Source organism: Lutra lutra, chromosome 5, assembly GCF_902655055.1.
Source record: "Lutra lutra chromosome 5, mLutLut1.2, whole genome shotgun sequence".
Taxonomy (NCBI): domain Eukaryota; kingdom Metazoa; phylum Chordata; class Mammalia; order Carnivora; family Mustelidae; genus Lutra; species Lutra lutra.
The window spans coordinates 102,573,585-102,593,419 of NC_062282.1; the positions used below are offsets into that span (position 1 = coordinate 102,573,585).

The 19,835-nt window shown below is 36.8% G+C and overlaps 1 protein-coding gene across 2 annotated transcripts in view; it reads right to left on the reverse strand.

Annotated features, from left to right (window-relative positions):
* Positions 1-19,835, reverse strand: part of ANKRD31 (ankyrin repeat domain 31) — a 155,205-nt gene that overhangs the window by 62,417 nt on the left and 72,953 nt on the right. For both annotated transcript variants that reach the window (XM_047730792.1, XM_047730791.1), the window contains exons 12-17: positions 15,306-15,453; positions 10,408-10,460; positions 7,667-9,200; positions 6,807-6,971; positions 3,338-3,475; positions 2,338-2,480 (exon numbers count right to left, since the gene is read on the reverse strand). In XM_047730792.1, coding sequence (XP_047586748.1) covers positions 2,338-2,480; positions 3,338-3,475; positions 6,807-6,971; positions 7,667-9,200; positions 10,408-10,460; positions 15,306-15,453 — 2,181 coding nt within the window. The remainder of the gene's footprint in view (positions 1-2,337; positions 2,481-3,337; positions 3,476-6,806; positions 6,972-7,666; positions 9,201-10,407; positions 10,461-15,305; positions 15,454-19,835) is intronic.

Below are 19,835 nucleotides of genomic sequence, written 5' to 3' on the forward strand. Positions count from 1 at the left end.
AATTCCGGACTTCAAGCTCTATTACAAAGCTGTCATCATCAAGACAGCATGGTACTGGCACAAAAACAGACACATAGATCAATGGAACAGAATAGAGAGCCCAGAAATGGACCCTCAACTCTATGGTCAACTCATCTTCGACAAAGCAGGAAAGAATGTCCAATGGAACAAAGACAGCCTCTTCAATAAATGGTGTTGGGAAAATTGGGACAGCCACATGCAGAAAAATGAAATTGGATCATTTCCTTACACCACACACGAAAATAGACTCAAAATGGATGAAGGATCTCAATGTGAGAAAGGAATCCATCAAAATCCTCGAGGAGAACACAGGCAGCAACCTCTTCGACGTCAGCCGCAGCAACATCTTCCTAGAAACATCACCAAAGGCAAGGGAAGCAAGGGCAAAAATGAACTTTTGGGATTTTATCAAGATCAAAAGCTTTTGCACAGCAAAGGAAACAGTGAACAAAACCAAAAGACAACTGACAGAATGGGAGAAGATATTTGCAAATGACATATCAGATAAAGGGCTAGTGTCCAAAATCTATAAAGAACTTAGCAAACTCAACACCCAAAGAACAAAGAATCCAATCAAGAAATGGGCAGAGGACATGAACAGACATTTCTGCAAAGAAGACATCCAGATGGCCAACAGACACATGAAAAAGTGCTCCATATCACTCGGCATCAGGGAAATACAAATCAAAACCACCATGAGATATCACCTCACACCAGTCAGAATGGCTAAAATTAACAAGTCAGGAAATGACAGATGCTGGCGAGGATGCGGAGAAAGGGGAACCCTCCTACACTGTTGGTGGGAATGCAAGCTGGTGCAACCACTCTGGAAAACAGCATGGAGGTTCCTCAAAATGTTGAAAATAGAACTACCCTATGACCCTGCAATTGCACTGCTGGGTATTTGCCCTAAAGATACAAACATAGTGATCCGAAGGGGCACATGCACCCGAATGTTTATAGCAGCAATGTCTACAATAGCCAAACTATGGAAAGAACCTAGATGTCCATCTACAGACGAATGGATAAAGAAGATGTGGTATATATACACAATGGAATACTATGCAGCCATCAAAAGAAATGAAATCTTGCCATTTGCGACGACGTGGATGGAACTAGAGGGTATCATGCTTAGCGAAATAAGTCAATCGGAGAAAGACAACTATCATATGATCTCCCTGATATGAGGGAGAGGAGATGCAACATGGGGGGTCGAGGGGGTAGGAGAAGAGTAAATGAAACAAGATGGGATTGGGAGGGAGACAAACCATAAGTGACTCTTAATCTCACAAAACAAACTGAGGGTTGATGGGGGGAGGGGGTTGGGAGAGGGGGTGGGGTTACGGATATTGGGGAGGGTATGTGCTATGGTGAGTGTTGTGAAGTGTGTAAACCTGGCGATTCGCAGACCTGTACCCCTGGGGATAAAAAAAAAAAAAAAAAAAAAAAGAAAGAAAGAAAGGATGAATACCCAAGTTTTGTAGCAACATGGACGGGACTGGAAGAGATTATGCTGAGTGAAATAAGTCAAGCAGAGAGAGTCAATTATCATATGGTTTCACTTATTTGTGGAGCATAACAAATAGCATGGAGGACAAGGGGAGATGGAGAGGAGAAGGGAGTTGAGGGAAATTGGAAGGGGAGGTGAACCATGAGAGACTATGGACTCTGAAAAACGATCTGGGAATTTTGAAGGGGTGGGGGGTGGGAGGTTGGGGGCACCAGGTGGTGGGTATTGTGGAGGGCACAGATTGCATGGAGCACTGGGTGTGGTGCAAAAATAATGAATACTGTTATGCTGAAAAAATAAAAATTAAAGCTCACCTCTTCACCTCTAAAAAAAAAAAAAAAAAAAAGAAAAACAAAGGAGAAAAATATATAACAAACCCTCAGGAACATGCATTTTTATCCATTTCTTTGAAACTTAAACCCACGGAGAAATTCTGAGTTAGAAAAAAAAAAATCTGTCAACTTATATTATCACTATAATTAGATCTTTTACACACAAGAGCAAATCATTTAATACAATTAAAAATGGAATGTATTAGATTTATAGCCTACATTTACCCTGAGATATTTCATTTTATTCTGAGTTACATGAATTTTATGAGGAAAAGACAATGGAAAAACAATTCATTAGTTAATATGATTTTCCAGTTCATACACAACATCCTATCTTCATTTAAAATTTTAAGTAGGTTTTAAAAATCATTTATTTTAAGGAATTACTTTAGTGTTCAGTTTAAAATGCCTTCATTTTCTTCACTCATTTTTCTAAGAAAAAGTAATAGGAAACCAATCTGATGTGCACTGTACCTTTAAATGATTGTTGGCAGCAGCATCATGTAAGGGATCAATCCCGTCTAGATTTTCACAATTAACATTAGCACCAGCTTTTAACAACTCTACAATTATATCATTAGATCCCTCACTAGATGCCTCATGAAGTGGTGTCCAACCTAAAAAAGGAAAAAAGAAAAAAAACAGAAGCTGCTGCCTATATATCAACATTCATGTAATAACTTCATTATTAATTTTATTTGCCCTAATACAATGGATATCTATGTTGATTCAAATGTATATATTAAGTATCAGACAAGAAATAATATTGAAAACCATGGCCTCGAAATGTTTCAATTTTGATAAACCAATCTCATAAAAAATATTTATCGATCCAAGTGCCAAAACAGAAGACTCACAGGGACTAGAGTAAATACTAATGTCAATTTGTCTCAACTCAGATATTAAAATAGAGTAAGATCAAGTCTGCTTCCCCATTTGTATCCCTGCATTGTCATATATCTCTTTAAAATGACATAATATTCTTGAAATCAATCTTTGAGTTTTTCCCTCTGTTAACTCCTCACACAAGATTATTTTGTGCTTGAGCAAAATGTCAGATCAATTTAAAAATGGAGGCTGAAAATAAAAATAAGGAAAGAGAGAAACAACAAATAATTAAAAAGAGAGGAAAAAGAGAAGGGATAGGGAAATGGGAAAAAAAACTGGCACTCTCTCCAAAGTGACAGTTTAGTATTAAGATCTCTGAGAAAAAGACCTAAATAAAGCTCTCTTTACTCCCCATTCTGTATACTTCCTCTGAATGCTCCCACATGTATGTTAAAAACTGTTTCAGAGGAGGTTATTTTAGCAATGGATGAAAACCAAGATAAATTTAACTACTCAACTAAATAATATATTATTAAAAAGAGAGTTCAAAGTTAGCAGCCAGCATGAGAACTGGGGTAGGGTGGATGAAATGTATATTTCAGTAATTTCAAGTTATAAACACAATTAAAATTTCAAGAATCCAAACCTGCATTATCTTTTAGATTCACATCTGCTCCAGATTCTATTAGAGCCTTCACCAGAGACAAATTTCCTCTTCTGGCAGCCAAATGAAGCCGGCTTTCTCCTTTGGCATTCCTCTTATTGATCCCAACTGTTTTCACTTCTGTAAATTTGCCAAGTAAAGCTGAGGTTTCTTTTCTGTCAAATGCTGATCATTACAAAGGAGCTCAGAAAATACACTGCAACTTCCTCAAAATATCCTAAGTAGGGTGCACTACACAAAACATACATGAATATCATCATTGCTATTACTGTTTAAAAATCTAACTTGTGAAGGAATGTAGAGCATCTAAGCATATTAGTTTGTATTCATTCTAACAGCTGTTTAATCACTCTATCATAAGCTTGATTAAAACAAATAAACTTCCTTCAGCTCTACCCCCATTTTGCCCTCAGTAGTCCTTTAACAATGGAAAAATTTTTCTTAAAACAAATTATAATTTTATAAAACTCCTCTTTCTATAACTCTTCTCTAACCCAGTGAGTGTGTTTCTGATCACAAAAGACACCAAAACCCAGAGCATGGCCCAATGGATTATTTTTTCTTTCAAAAAAGCATGCAGTACAACATCATTATCCAAAGATTTTTTAAAAAATCTTCTCCTTGCACCGCAAGTTACAGAGACTTAAGTCGGAGATTAAAAAAAATCAAAACCAAACTAACAAAAAAACCTATGTTTTCCCCTCAATTTCCTCCCCAAACCGTGCTAAAATGATAGTAAAAGATTTTTTTTTTAATACCATAAAAGGAAAATAGAAAAGGAAAAAATAGAGGACAAAGACTTCAACAACTTTTTGGTAACTGGAAAATCACTGCTGGAGAAGGGTTAACCAACTTCGTGAAGTGGGGGAAATGCCTCACCCAAATGCCTGCAAAAAGAAGTAGGAAGAGAGCCCATCTGAACCCAGCACTTGGGAGCATCAAGTATGGTGAAAGGCAGTGTGCGTTGAACTGGGCTAGAAACATGGAGATTGACTAAAAGTATATACACAGAAGTTGGGACTAGTTCCCTTCCCTAACCCTGAATGTCTGGCAACCATTCCTCTCACCCAAGGTCCCCATCCCCAAGCCAGGAAACTGGAGATTTATTTTCTGTAGAAACTACATCAGAGAAGCTTAAGAGTGAGACACAAGGAAGGCAAAGTAGAGGATTAGAGTGATGAAATAGAAAAGAATATTCATTAAACCAGTAGTCCTCAAATGTAGTCCCAGATTAGCAGTATCAGTATCACCTGGGAAACTTGTTAGAAATGCTAATTCTCCAGCCCACCCCACAAGCCTACTGTAGAGGACAGATTTTAAGGTAACTCCTAATGATCCCCATCTCCTGGTATTTATGGCCTTGTATTATCCACTCCTCTTGAATAATTTGCTTCTAACCAATAGAATGCCTCAATATTGAGGGTATTTCACTTCCTTGATTAGGTTGTAAGAAACTGTAACATCTTCTGTCTTGCTAGCAAAGTTGCTCTATCACCTTTAGCTTGCATGTTTTGAAGAACCAAGAGGACACACTGGAGAAGCTCATGAAGGAAGAAATGGAGGATGACCACAAGCTGGCTACAACCCTCAAGGAACTGAGTTCTGACAGTAACCACGTGAGCTTAAAAATGGATCCTTCCCTGGTTGGGCCTTCAGATGAGACCCCAGTCTTGGCCAATACCTTGACTGTAGTCTATGAAACATCCTGAGCAGAAGACCTACCTAAGCCATGGCCAATTCCTGATCTACAGAAACTATAAGATAAAAAATGTGTGTTGTTTTAAACTGCCAAGTTTATAAATGTGTAATACACTAATAGATAATATACCTAATGATTAGACTTTCTGGGAACAGAGCCCAGCAATCTGTGTTTTAACAAGCTTTCCAGGTGAATCTGATGCAAAATATGGTTTGAGAACCACTGCATTAAACCTTAAGACGTGCTCCCTGTTCTATTTCCTAAAGCTAGGAACTAGGCACATAGTTTCAGGGCAAGAGATATAAAGTTCAGAGAATTACTCTCTATAAGATGGATTCTTTGGTTATGTGAATCACAGGGAACACTGACAGCTTCATGTCTGCCACTGACATCTAGAGAAAATCATACTGCTCTTACAAATTTGCACTTAGAAATTCTTTATTTGAAGAATAAAGACATATTATATATAATGTTATATATACATTTATAGAGAATATATTTTAAAATTATGTAATATCCAAAACAGCAGACCTGTAGTTTGTAAGTAGACTTGTAGTTTGGAAAAATCTCTCCAAAAATTGTTACTGTGAATGGTACAAATCTTCTCACCTAGCTCATGGTGTGTTGTAGCAAAGAATATAGGCACATGAAAAACATTTTGGGGCAAAAACTCAAAAACTGTTCCATTTTACTGTCATCATAAATTTCTACAGCACATAACTGAAATTTTAAAATAAAATCTGGAAAAAACTGGAAAAGAAACGAACAGAACTCACATTAACTTCACAAAAAACTTCTTCATAAAGTCCACTGTGGTTAACGCTGAATACTTCTTAATAGCATCATACTTCATTAACAAATTAATAAATATTAATTGATAATATTTAATAACTGGCATCAACATTATTTATTAATAAAGTATAATGCTACTAAGGCATACTCAGCTTTCAGTTACTTTGTATGTGATTTTTTTTTTTTACTCTCTGGAAACTCAAGATCCTTAATTACATCTGCAGAGATTCTTTTTCTATTTAGGTAAAATTCACTCTTTTATATAAGATATTATCACAGGTTCCAGGGATTAAGACATGGACATGTGCTGGAGGGCCACTATTCAACCCACTACAGGAGGGATGTATAAGAAGGGCTTTAGATTACATGAGAGGGGGACAACGGGTGAAGATTCACAGAGATGCCTAATCCAGTGTCCTTCCTACCTCTTAACAGACAATAGATAAATAAACTTTCCAGTGTTTACTATTTAACCTGAAGTGGACTGACCTCGCCTACTGTTCACCACAGAACTAGCTCCAAGAACTGTCAAAGGATGGTTAACTTGTCCATACTGCCAAGCATGCTCAGTTCATTCATCTGACAATAAGAAACCAGTGACCATTCTTTAATTTGCCTTATGGTGAAAGGGCTCAATGGAAATATCTAATGGATCCGGCATAATTCAGATGCACTGCCCCCATTCAAAATTCTTGCTGTCTCTCTGTTTATCTTACCTACCCTAACATTTAAAATTAGAAGTCATAGGCAGAAACATGACAAGAATGTACTGATGACTAATGGATTCTCATGTGGTACTTTATAATAAAACAATCTAAAAAAAAAAAGCTGAAATAATCTTATGTTAGTGAATGAGAAGAACCAATAGTAAATCTGAGAGTTTAGAAAGTTCCTGAAGTACAGTGCACTGCTGGGTGTGATCATGTCAACTTTTACCTATACAGGTATAGGAATACAAACCTTGACTGCAGGTAGCTTTCAAGAAATTTTGCCTTTTTCTGAAATTCTGAACTTTTTTGTGTTCTTGGATATTAGATGTGCAAATTTCAGAATCTGTTTTTTCTTTTTTCTCACCATTTCTCATAGTGGTTTCATCTCCACTGATATTATTAGTTAATTCCTCATCTGAAAAACAAACATTTTGCAACCTCAGTGCTGCACTTCTTCTTACTGGTTACATGATTAGAAAAGAGTCTGGCCTCATAACTCTTCTAAGTTTCTATTCCTAGCTGGACTGATTTTTTATGTTATTTTTATTTATTTATTTTTTAAGGAAATGAAACCCTTTAAAATGATTTTGGGGGCACCTTGCTGCCTCAGTCGGTAGAGTGTATGATTCTCCTTCTTGGAGTTGTGAGTTAGAGCCCTGGTGGGTACAGAGATTACTTAAAAATAAAATGTTTAAAAAAAATGTTTTTATATAATAAACAAAGTTTGCTGGATGCAATTCTGATGGGAATACTGTGAATCACTGAAATCAACAGAGTTAACAGTTATCTGCTATGGAAATGTTAGGTTAATGGATACTAAATAAGTGCCATATTAAAAAGAAAAATATAAAAAATAGATTAAAAAACATAAAACATAAAAATTGATAGAAATACTGCTTATTCTGTCAATATCAATTTAGCAACAACCTCTGATAATAACAGTTTGATTTTCAAAGTCAACAATATTACTTAACTAACAGTATCCCTAAATTATATAGTCCACGTGTCCTCATTCTTGTCAGTTCAGCTAGTTCAGTGGGATTCAGTTAGAAATTTCTATAAAATAAGTAAATCTACAGGTGTGTACAAAGCAAGCAATACTACCAATACCTGGTTTATGAGAAATTTCCTTTTCTTCTTTCTGTCTAAGTTGTGAGATATTGGTCAATTCCTTACTGATATTGTCAGTGGAATAAAAAACTGTATCATGTATGGTTTTGCTCTCTGGAAGATCTTGTTTCCTTTTTTCAACTGTAGTTGTTTCTATTACTTGAGAATTAACAACTGTGGATAAAGGCCCATTTGAAGAACTTGTTTTCTGGCTTTCATCACTGTAATTCCTTTTAGGGTCCTGAACAACATGTTGTTCATTTACCTTTCCCACAATATGTATATCTGTTTGATCCATTAAAGGAGTTGGTGCTCTAGAGCTAAAATCTTGAGGCCTTTTGAATAGCTTCACACGACTAGTCAACTTTGAAGCTTCCTGTGTTGAAAATGTTCTTGGACAAGCTAGGAAAGTATGCTCAGGACTGCCATGTGAGTGATCAAAAGAAGTTTCACATGCGCATTGTTCATAATTTGCAACATGTTGTTCAGGACCTATTGTTTTTTCTGAATCAGAAAGATTAACAGCTTCCTGTTGTAGAAGTATTAGACTGCAGGCTTTCAACTCATTTGCCTGTGAAAAATGGTCTTCAGAAGGGAAAAACTGTTGAAAATCCATTTCTTCTGTATTTGTTATTATATTCTCATCATAGTTACAATGGTTTTTGCAACCTGTAGAACATACCACTCTTTTACACGCTACAGTCTTCTCAGAGGTAAAGCAATCATCATCATCATTATTAAAATTTTCCTTTATCAAGGATGCAAAAGAATTTTCCCACTTTTTAAGGCTCTCACCTTTCTGACCTGAATTACTGTTTTCAGGAGATTTATGAGGGCTAATGCGCTGTTGTTCTGGATGACAGTGAGGCTGCTGATCTGTAGTAACAAGTGGTAACTTGATTTCTTTCTGTAAGCCAAGTCCTGAGAAAAGAGCAGCTTCCTCTTGGTCAGTGGATTCTAAGAATTTTATTTCTTGATTATCTGATAAATCCAGGTCCTGGGCATGTGTCTCTTTGGGAATTGAACAAGCCTCAATACTGTTACCTAATCCATTTTTCAGGCTTGACAGAGCTGGGCTAAAAAGTTTATGTGACTCTTCTGGAAGGTCATCAAAGGTTTGGAGATCATCTTGCTGACCAGTAACCAATCTGTTTCTTCTTCTGAAAGAAGAAAGAGGTATTGTCTTTCTTGGACTGCATATTTCTTGTTTTGCATCATCCACTTGAGTTCTTTTATGTCGTGTGTTTCTTCTTCCTTTATCAGTAGACACATTTGTGTTAGGACCTTTGACACTCTGAAGACTCTTCTTTCGGAGTCCCATAGTAGAGTATATTTGGTGAAGCGCTGATTGTTTATGCTTAGAGTTAACAAATTTTGTGTCTTTGGAATCTTTTTGGTAAAGTTCATATACATCTTTATTTATAAATAAACCCTCTTTGCTTCCTTCATTAACTTTTACAAGTTCTGAATTCTGTCTGTTGGAATTTTCATCACAAACAAACCCAATGAGATTTTTAGAACAGAATTTTGGTTTCTAAAGAAAAAAACAAAAAGTTAGCTTTAATTTTCAGCTGTGGTTCTATACTCAATTAATTCAGGATTGCTGATTAATCAAACCATTACTTCATTCAATTACATGATTTGATCTAACCACAGGGCCTGATGGGATATGTACAACTGATATTTCAAAGAAGAAGACTAACAGAAAAAGACAAATGTAGTAGACTAAGACTCATTATGTATACTAATGTGTATTTTCCGCTTCATATTTTAATTTGTTTTTGCCAGTGTTTAGCAGTATCCTAGAAAGCATAATAAAAAAATTTAATCTACTTAATTTTTCTGGGCTTTAAGCAAAATCAAAGAAGAATGCTTTAGAAACAATCTCATCTTCTCATTGTTGTATAGACAGAGCTAAATTAAGAGAGTTCTTTCATCTAGTATCTGTGACAGACTATAGGTAGGGCAGCAGAAGTAGGGACTTAAAAACAAGACAGACGGGACGCCTGGGTGGCTCAGTTGGTTAAGCAGCTGCCTTTGGCTCAGGTCATGATCCCAGTGTCCTGGGATCGAGTCCCACATCGGGCTCCTAGCTTGGCGGGAAGCCTGCTTCTCCCTCTGCCTCTGCCTGCCTCTCTGTCTGCCTGTGCTCGCCCGCGCTGTCTCTCTCTCTCTGACAAATAAATAAAATCTTTAAAAAATATATATACAAATGCCTGGGGCCTACCCCCACAGATTCAGATTTAAAAAAAAAAAAAAAACAATAAACAAGACAGACATCCTCCCAAACTGATCTGCATGAAAAAATCATTGTGGGCTGAAGATTAAAACAGAGAGACCGCTTCCTCTCACTCACCACAACCCAAGCACCAGATGAAGAGTAACTGCCCACCATATAAATTTGAAGGAAAGGATCAACACCTTTGGCTCTTGTACTGCGCTTAGGCCAGAGGAAATTCGACATGGTTGATAAACCTCATGGCTCCATGAAGAGGAGGACAAAGGAAATGGCTATTGATACATCAGTGTGCCAAGATAAGCTATATTTACTCAATTGCTTCACAAACTAACAGCCCAGAACCCTCTGATCCTCATGTAATTATTCCAAAGTTTCTTAAAAACAAAGGTGAAGTCACTGTTCCTGATGAATGCTTCAACCATCTTTCTTTCCACTCTGATAATCTATAAAATAAGCAGCAGGTTCATTCCATAAACATGTTTATTACTAAACAGAGCTATACCTTTTGCTGGTCTGTATCCTCTATGTCTAATGGACCGGTACTGTTCTTTTGAGCTATAAACAAAAGGAGAAAATCAGAGAAAATAGCCTCCAATGATCAGACTCTAGATTTCTAAAACCCACCAGTCCTCTGCCATGAGAAAACCAGAGAAATAAGTGAAATTATGCAAACGTTTTCCATTCAAATTGGCACATATAACATTCCTATAATTGGTAACTTTCCTATGTTTTAGAAGCCCAATACTATCTTGAGAAACCTGAAAACACTTCTATAGGAAAAGCAATATGCTCCAACAAAAACTAAAGACTGGCAATAAACTCACTATTTTAACATTCGCCACAGATATATCCAGATATACAACTGCTACAAACTACTTTAATAAGGCAAAAGATTCTTTTATAATTAACTGGATTATCATTTCCTAATATGTCAGTTTATTAAGGTTCTAGTATGAATTAATGCTTCACTCTCTTAAAAGTGAAACATACATGCATGGAAAAGGCTACTCTTGAGAATGTGTAAGACAAAAAAAGATGGTCTGAATAAAATATACCTAGGCTGATAATAAAAGAAAAGTACTTTAGTGTCTCTCTTAAATAGTAGAGGTACAATTAGTTACCTACATATGCATTTGACCACAAAAGATAAAAACCTAGAAACAGTGCCTTGTACATAGGAGGTATTCAATGATTATTTAATAGAGGGAGGAATAAATGAATGAACATCTTAGATGTGATATGTAAAAAACACAAAATTCTTTAAATACATTATGAACTAGAAATGTAAAAATATTTTAACAGCGATATAACTGGGAAAAAGAACATTTTATTTCTTGGGAATAATTTTCATGACAGCAATCAAATTATAATGTACACAATGAGGCCTGGCATTCACCTATTCACCTCATGCAGGAGGGCTGACTCATAGAATGTCCTTCAATGGAGCACAGTCTCTGAAGCCTACTCCTGAGTTTCTATTTCCACTCATTTGCTTAGCAGCTGGGTGACCCTGGGTTGAGTTTCTTAACGCTTCTGCCTCAGCTCCATAAAATGAAAGTATTAACAGTCTTTATCTTATAGAATTGTTTCAAGGATTAAATAAGATAATCCATGTAAAAAGTTCAGAGGACTTCCTGGCACAAAGAAAGTGCTCCATTATTAATTTTGTTATTATTATTTTTCAAGAGCAAAAAGGACTGTGTGTCTTCTCCTAACTTTGGTTCTTAAATAAAAGAACAGGGGGCACCTGAGTGCTCAGTCAGTTAAGTGTCTTGTCTTCATCTCAGGTCATGACCCCAGGGTCCTGGGGTCAAGTCCTGCTTCTGGCTCCCTGCTCATCAGGAAGACTGCTTCTCCCTCTCCTCTGCTCTTGCTCTCTCTTGCTATCGCTTGTCTCTCTCTCTCTCTCAAATAAATACAATCTTAAAAATACAAAAATAAATAAAAGTATTTTAAATAAAATAGCAGAAACCTTTTTCTGGTTCTACAGAAACCTGCTTCTGGTTCTACAGGAACCACCATTTGGGGCATAATTCCTAAGAGAATCTAGAAGCAAGAAAGGGGCTTTTATCCCTTCTCACTTTGCTTTTGTTTTTATTTTTGCTTTTTGGGTTTTTGTTTTTGTTTTACTCCTGTATAGAAAGCATCTTTCAACTAACCTTTTTTCTTTAATTTTCATCTTATTTTATTCAAATTCAATTAAGTAAATACAGTATATCATTAGTTTCAGATGTAGAGTACAGTTATTCATCAGTTGTATATAACACCCAGTGCTCATTACATCAAGTGCCTTCCTTAATGCCCATCTCAGTTTTCAAAGTTATTATGCCCTAGTATAACTAACTTAAAAAAAAAAAACTACACATATAAATTCTGAGGTGGTGAATTTTAGTGATGTTGCTGTAATTCTTTTCAGTTAGTTAGTAAGTTAGTAAGAAATTGCTTACAATTTCTTACTAACTTATAAAGTTGTTAAGTTAGTAAGTTAGTAAGAATGAACTCCTGTTGTATACCAAAGTAGATGTATTATATTCTACAACAGAAAAGCACCAAAAATACATTGCATGAGGAAAAGTCCTTTATTCATCATTCCCATAATTAAAAGATCTTCAACTGAAATTTAAAAGCAAATACTGGGGGTGCCTGGGTGGCTCAGTGGGTTAAAGCCTCTGCCTTCGGCTCGGGTCATGGTCCCAGGGTCCTGGGATCGAGCCCCATATTGGGCTCTCTGCTCAGCAGGGAGCCTGCTTCCTCCTCTCTCTCTTGTCTGCCACTCTGCCTACTTGTGATCTCTGTCTGTCAAAAAAAATAAAATCTTTGAAACAATAAATAAATAAATAAAAGCAAATACTGTTTGATATTCTTTAAGTAAACTAATTTTTTCATTTATATTAAGTAAACTGATAATTAACTTAAGAAATATTCAAACCACCCAATGAAGCATAATACAGCCCACCTTGGTAAAATGCCTCCCTAAAGAAGAGTGGGAGCTATCTCCAAAGAAGAAAGGCTTGGGATTCCTTCCATGAATGAAATTCCCTTGGGTAAGTATAGGTCAGAAGTGGGCACTGTTGAACGTGAGATTCTAGATTTGGAGAAAGAGCTAAAATGCTGGGGAAAGCACTCTCAGCAGAGCAAAACCATGCATGCTACCATGAAATAGAGAAGTCAAGCAATTAAGCAGATTATCAAAACAAAAATGTATAAATACACATACTTTTGCTTCCAAATGAATATTTGCAATTTTCCATATAGCTTGAAATGTAAATATGAATGCAATAATCTGTACAGTTTATATAAATATGAATATAATAATCCATCTCAATGTGCTTTTATAGACCTGGCCTCAAAAAGGCATAGTCTGTCCCTTTAATTTTCTGATGAGATTGGGCTAGAAGGGCAAGAAGTCTTTTGTTCTAAAGAACCATTAATTACCTCTTGGTGGCCTTCAATTATCAGTGATGTTATTTCTTTATTATACAGTAGGGTGTTTTAATCCAAGTCTTAGTCCTTAGTCAACAGTATTCAAAGAGTTACCTCTTTAGGGAAAATTTTATTAAAATATAGTTTAATGGAGTGCCTGGGTGGCTCAGTCAGTTGGGCACATTCCTTCAGTTCAGGTCATAATCCCAGGGCCCTGGGATCAAGCCCCATGCCTGGTTCCCTGCTCAGCAGTGAGTTTGCTTCTCCCTCTCCCTCTGCTCTCCCCTCGTGCTCTCTCTCTCTCAAGTAAGTAAATAAAATCTTTAAAAAACATATATAGCTTAATGAAAGTGAATGAGGCACATACACATCTCTTGAAGGTAAAGAATTTGCTTGTTGTGTTTAAAAGGACTAACACACTATTTATTCAACAAATATTTACTAATGTCTACTGCAGATAAGGCATTTTAGTACTCATCACCACACTAAATAAAGATCCTTTCCTTCATTGAGCTTAGACTCTTGAGGAAAGACTGAAAATAAAAAATAAACAAACTGTCCAATGTGTTAGAAGGTGTTAAGTGCTGTGGGGAAAGGATCAATAGAATAGAGTAGGGCAAGAGGGATTGGAATGAGTGTGGCAGTTTGAAAGATATGTTCATAAATTTTTTGATACTATTCCTTTCAAAAGGTGCTTATAACAAATAGAATGTGGCAGAACTGGTTGTGTATCACTTCCAAGACTAAGTTACAGAAAGCTTGAAGCCTCTGTCTTGGGTGGATTCTCTCTCTTGATCACTTCCTCTGAGTCAGGCTGTCAGCAGACCTGTGGAAAAAGCTCATGTAGCAAGCAACTGAAGCCTCTAGCTAGCAAGCACTGAGGAAATGAGGCCTGCCAAGAACCACTCGAGTGAGCATGAAAGTGGATTTTCCTGTCCTAACTGAGCCTCAAGATGACCATCCCTCACTAAGAACTTGCCTGCAACCCATAAGAGACCCTAATCCAGAATGGTTATTCACTTTAAAGGCTTCCAGACTTCTAATCCTCAGAAACTCTGAGAGATAATAAATGTTTGTTGTTTTAAGATGTTAAACTTCGAGTAATTATTGCATAGTGATAGATAACTAATACAGTGAGGGTAGGAAGGAAGCAGGTTGCAGCATTAAATAGGATGGTCTAAGCCTCCCTGAGAAGATCACATTTGAACTAAGACTTGAAGGAGGTGGGGGAGGCCCACCTGAGGAACAGCACGGAGGCCAGTGTTATTGAAGTCTAGTGACAGAGATAGAGAATGGTAGGAGAAGAAATTAATTAGGGTTGCCAGCTAAAACAGGGGCCTGTAGGCCACTGTAAGGATACTGACATTTCTTCTAGATTAAATGGAGAGCCGCTGCAGGGTTCTGAACAGAAGAAGGTTGTGATCTTACCAAAAAATCTAACAGACAGATTAAGGAGAATATAAAGAAAGTGCCATGCATGTAAATTCTTCTTACTGACAACCATAAATCAAGTTCTTTTGTAGTTTAATTTTTACCACTGTAATGGATGACAGGGTAAAAATACAGCCATAAGAAAAGACTGGGAATAGAAATAGATATAAACAATCCTGGCCATACTCATCAAAAAAGATACAGCCAAATACAATTTACATCATATCAGGTTATTCAGCCAAAAAACTGTCAGGGGAAAAAAAAAAACTTTATAGAAGTTTTCTTAACTGTTTGCAATGCACAACTAGGGAAAAAGTACATTTGATATGATCTCTCTTTGTTCTCTTTGTTCTTTTAGAATCCTTCTATTATGTGTACTTGCAAACAAGTCAGTGTGCTTCATTAAAGGAATGGAGCAAGGACACACTGGTTGGATTTTCTCAAAACTAAGAAGGAAATGAAACTTACTTTCTATAATTCTAAATTCAATTTCTGTAACTCTCTATGAATATAATAAACAGATGTAACAGAACAGTTTAATCTTACCTGATGTAAGGAGATGTTTTTGGTGTTTAGGAATATATTTCTCAAGGAGACGCTTCATACATGAATCTTTGGCCTCATCCACAGCACATTTTCCACTGTCACTTCTAAGTAAGGGATTGGCTCCATTCAAAAGAAGTAACTCTGCCACCTATGGGAAGACTGTTCATGTGAGCATGCCCAGACAATAGGTATATTACTGGACATGTGAGCTAGCACACAATTCTAAGCAATACCTGGTATTTCTTTCAGTGTGGATTTACTTACAACTTTACCGAATAAAAAAAATTAATGTAATTGTTACTGAATCATAACTTGTTGATATACATACCCTTCTCTTACTACAAAAAAGAGAGAAAGAGGGAGAGAGGGAGAGGAAAAAAGAGGGAAAGGGGTAGACCAGGAGAGAGAGGGAGGGAGGAAGAGATTGAAGGAGGAAGGGAAGGTCAGAAATGTATATATAATTCAAGTGCTGGTGAATTGGAGCTGGCAGATATACCAAGAATTAGCATTGGGTTCTGTAGTAGTAAACATAAGTTTAACAGGTTCCAGGAGATGGTTATGTCTTCTATTTATAACTGTGCTGCTGCTGTTCCTCCTCAGAGTATCAGGGAAAAACCAGTCAACCCTTAATCTGTTACTACTCCTCAAGTAACCTCCTCCATGAAGCACTCCCTGATCTCCCATCCATTGCGACTCTAGATAAAAATGACTTCTCCCTTCTTTCAGGTACATATTTTACTGTAATGCACAATATATATTGTATTTATTATTATATTATTTCTTACATATCTGTCTGTCCTATACACTAAGGTTTCTGAGGGTGGGACTACCTTTTTCTTCTAAAATTTGTTATTTTTGAATAGGGAGTTAATGAATATAGTTCAAATACAGAAGGCTCAGAAAAGTATACAATGAGAAATAAGTTTCCCTCCTCTACCCTTGTCCTCCAGGCATCCAATTTTTTCCTAAGCCCTTGTTATAGTTTCTCCTGAATTTTTCCACAACCTAGTCCAACAGGTGTGTGTGTGTGTGTGTGTGTGTGTGTGTGTGTGTGTGTAACAGATGTATACATATTTTTTTTGTTATGCAGGTGGTCATATATTATAGACCTATATTTTGTCCCTGAACAAAGCTTTGAGATTGTACCATATCAATATAAAATGAACTTCATTATTTTTAGCAGCTAAGTAATAGTCTACTATTGAATGTGCTGTACTTTATTTAACCAGTACCCTCCTGACAGATGTTTAAGTTGCTTACAAGTTTCTACTACAAATACATGTCTTAATCATCTTTATATTCCTAGTGCCTATCTCAGTGTCTGGCACAGAGTAAATATTCAATAAATATTCTTTAATAAAAGAATGCATGTAATCAGGGAGGATGTGGGGAGTGTGCTCTAAGTAACCCTACACTAAAAGGAGCCTAAATTTTTATGTTAATATCTGGAAAGAGAAAAGGGATCTGAATTTCTATAAATTATATATCCCCCTTCAAAGTAAATATATATACATTCTTCCTTTTATAACAAAGCATACTAGGAGAGAAAACCACAATACCACAAAGGGACAATATAAGCCAGATCCCTTAAACATTATCCAGACTTAGCAATTCTGCTTTTCAAACTATTTTATTATGAGAATTTAATGCTAGATAGGGAAATTGAAAGTAATGGTAGATATAATTAAATTTGTAATTCACATATAAGCCAGATGAGGTATAAGAAGATAATGAATTTATGCTGGATCTTCATGCTTTATTCAGCAAAAAAATAAATAAATAAATAAATAAAGAGTACACAGCTTTCTTTTGGGAAAAGAAGTTTTGGGAGAGAGGAAGGAAGATGGCAGAGAGTAGGGGATGCTAGTTTTGTCTAGTCCCTGGAATTCAGCTAGCTAGCTATCAAACCATTCTGAACACTGTGAACTTGACTGGAGATCTAAAAAAAAACCTGCTATAATACTACAAATAGAAAAGTGACCACTTTTTGCATGGTAGGAGGTTCGGAGAAGTGAATCTGAGTGATATATTGGAAGATAAACTGCAGGGGGAGGGGGCCTCCATCAGCTGGATACTGAAAAGTAATAAGTAGTGGAGCACAAAATGGAAACTTTTAGAAGTCTGTTCTGGTTGGGAATGTCCCTGCCTGAAAGGTGTTCAGGCAGTGCAGTGGGGCAGAATCCTAGGTGGGACAGCATGGTCTCAGGATCCCCGAGGTCACCAGCAGACTGGGCATACCTGAGTGCAGCAGAGTTCCCAAATATCAGAGTGGGGAACCCAGCTGCAATCAGTGAGCCCAGGCGTGGGCTTTCAGCTTGGGGTTGCCATAAACTGCAAACCAGCAAGGTCGGGCAATTGCTCTCTGAGCAGGGACCCAGCAAGCCTCAGAACCAAGGCAAGAACTCCCTTTCTCCCCCAGGAGGAAGCATGGGTGCATGCCACAGGAGTCTACAGAGTCTGGAGACTTGAAACGGGGTCACATGCCTAGATAAAAATGCTTGGTCACAGGTTGGGTGAGCACAGAGAGTAGATGGACACCAGGGAGACAGGAGTAATGACTGCTTTTCCTTGAGGATGGGTGCACTGAGGAGTGAGGGTAGTGAGCTTTTGGCTCCAAGGGCCGGAGATTGGGAGACTGCCATTTTCATTCTCATCCTCTAAAGCAGTGCAGAAAGCCTTTAGGGAACAAAAGCCACACAGAGCGATCTGGACTGGGTTACTTAGCCTGACCCCTTGGTGCATTTCTGCCCCGGGGCAGAGACACCGGAGAATCAGAACAATAGGCCCCTCCCGGAGAAGATCAATAAGAACATCCAGCTAAGACCAAGTTTACCCATCAATGACAACTGTAAAACTCCAGTGCTAAGGAAAAAGAGTATACAGAATTCATGAGTTTTTTTCTCACAATGCTTTAGTCTTTCAATTTTAATTTTTCCCCTTTCTTCCATTTCAACTTATTTCTTATTTTATCAACTCTTTTTTTAAGTCTTTAAATATTCATTTTTATAGTTACATTCTATCCTTTCATTGTATTTAATTTTATTTTTGTATGTATATGTTTTTCTTTCTTTACAATTTTGAGATCTAGTTTCTTCTAACAAACAGACCAAAGTACACCTGGGATCTAGTGTATTGCTCTGTTCTGTTCACTTGTCTGATTATATTCACTCCCTCTCTCTTTTTTCTTTTCCATTTCTGGTCTCCTCTGATTTGTTCAGTGTATATTTCTCTGGGGTCATTGTGACTATTTTAGTATTTTGTTCTCTTGTTCATCTATGCTTCTCTGGACAGAATGCCAAGATGGAAAAACTCACCCCAAAAAAGAGAACAAGAAGCAATACTGACTGACAGGGACCCAATTAATATGGATGTAAGTAAAATATAAGAGCCAGAATTCAGAATAATTATTATAAAGATACTAATGATACTATTAATAAGATGCAATAAAAAATGGAGGCTCTAACTGCTAGGATAAATGAGGCAGAAGAGAGAATGTGTGATACAGAAAACAAAATGATGGAGAATAAAGAAACCAAGAAAAAGAGAGATAAACAACTACTGGATACAAGGGGAGAATTCGAGAGTGAAGAGATACTATGAAACAAAACAATATTAGAATAATTAGGATCCCAGAAGGAGAAAGGGTGGGGAGCAGAAAGTATATAGGAGTAAATTATAGCAGAGAACTTTTCTAATTTGGGGAAGGAAACAGGCATCAAAATCCAGGAGGCACAGAGAAGCCCCCCCTATAAAAATAAATAAAAACAGGTTAACACCCCATCATCTAATAGTAAAACTTACAAGTCTCAGAGACAAAGAGAAAACCCTGAAAGCAGCTCCAGACAAGAGGTCCTTACCCTACAATGGTAGAAACATAAGCCTAGCAGCAGACCTATCCACAGAGACCTGGCAGGCCAGAAAGGACTGTCATGATATATTCAGGGTGCTAAATGAGAAAAATATGCAGCCAAGAATACTGTATCCAGTAAGGTTATTATTCAGAATAGAAGGAAAGATAAAGAGCTTCCAGGACAAACAGAAACGAAAAGAATTTGTGATCACTAAACCAGCCCTACAAGAAATTTTAAAGGGGACCCTTTAAGTGAAGAGAGAATCCAAAAGTTACAAACCAGAAAAGAACAGAGACAATATACAGAAAGAATGACTTCACTTATATAACACAAAGGCACTAAATTCATATCTGTCAATAGTTACTCTGAATGTAAATGAGCTAAATGCCCCAAACAAAAGACACAGGGTATCAGATTGGATAAAAAAGCAAGACCCATTGATATGCTATCTATAAAAGACTCAATTTAGACCCAAAGACAGCTCCAGATGGAAAGTGAGAGGGCAGAAAACCATTTATCACACTAATAGACATCAAAAGAAAGCTGGCATAGGAATCCTTATAACAGACAAATTAGATTTTAAACCAAGGAAGGTAATAGGAAATGAGGATAGACACTATACAATAATTAAAAGGTCTATCCAACAAGAAGAGCTAATAATTGCACATATATATGCCCC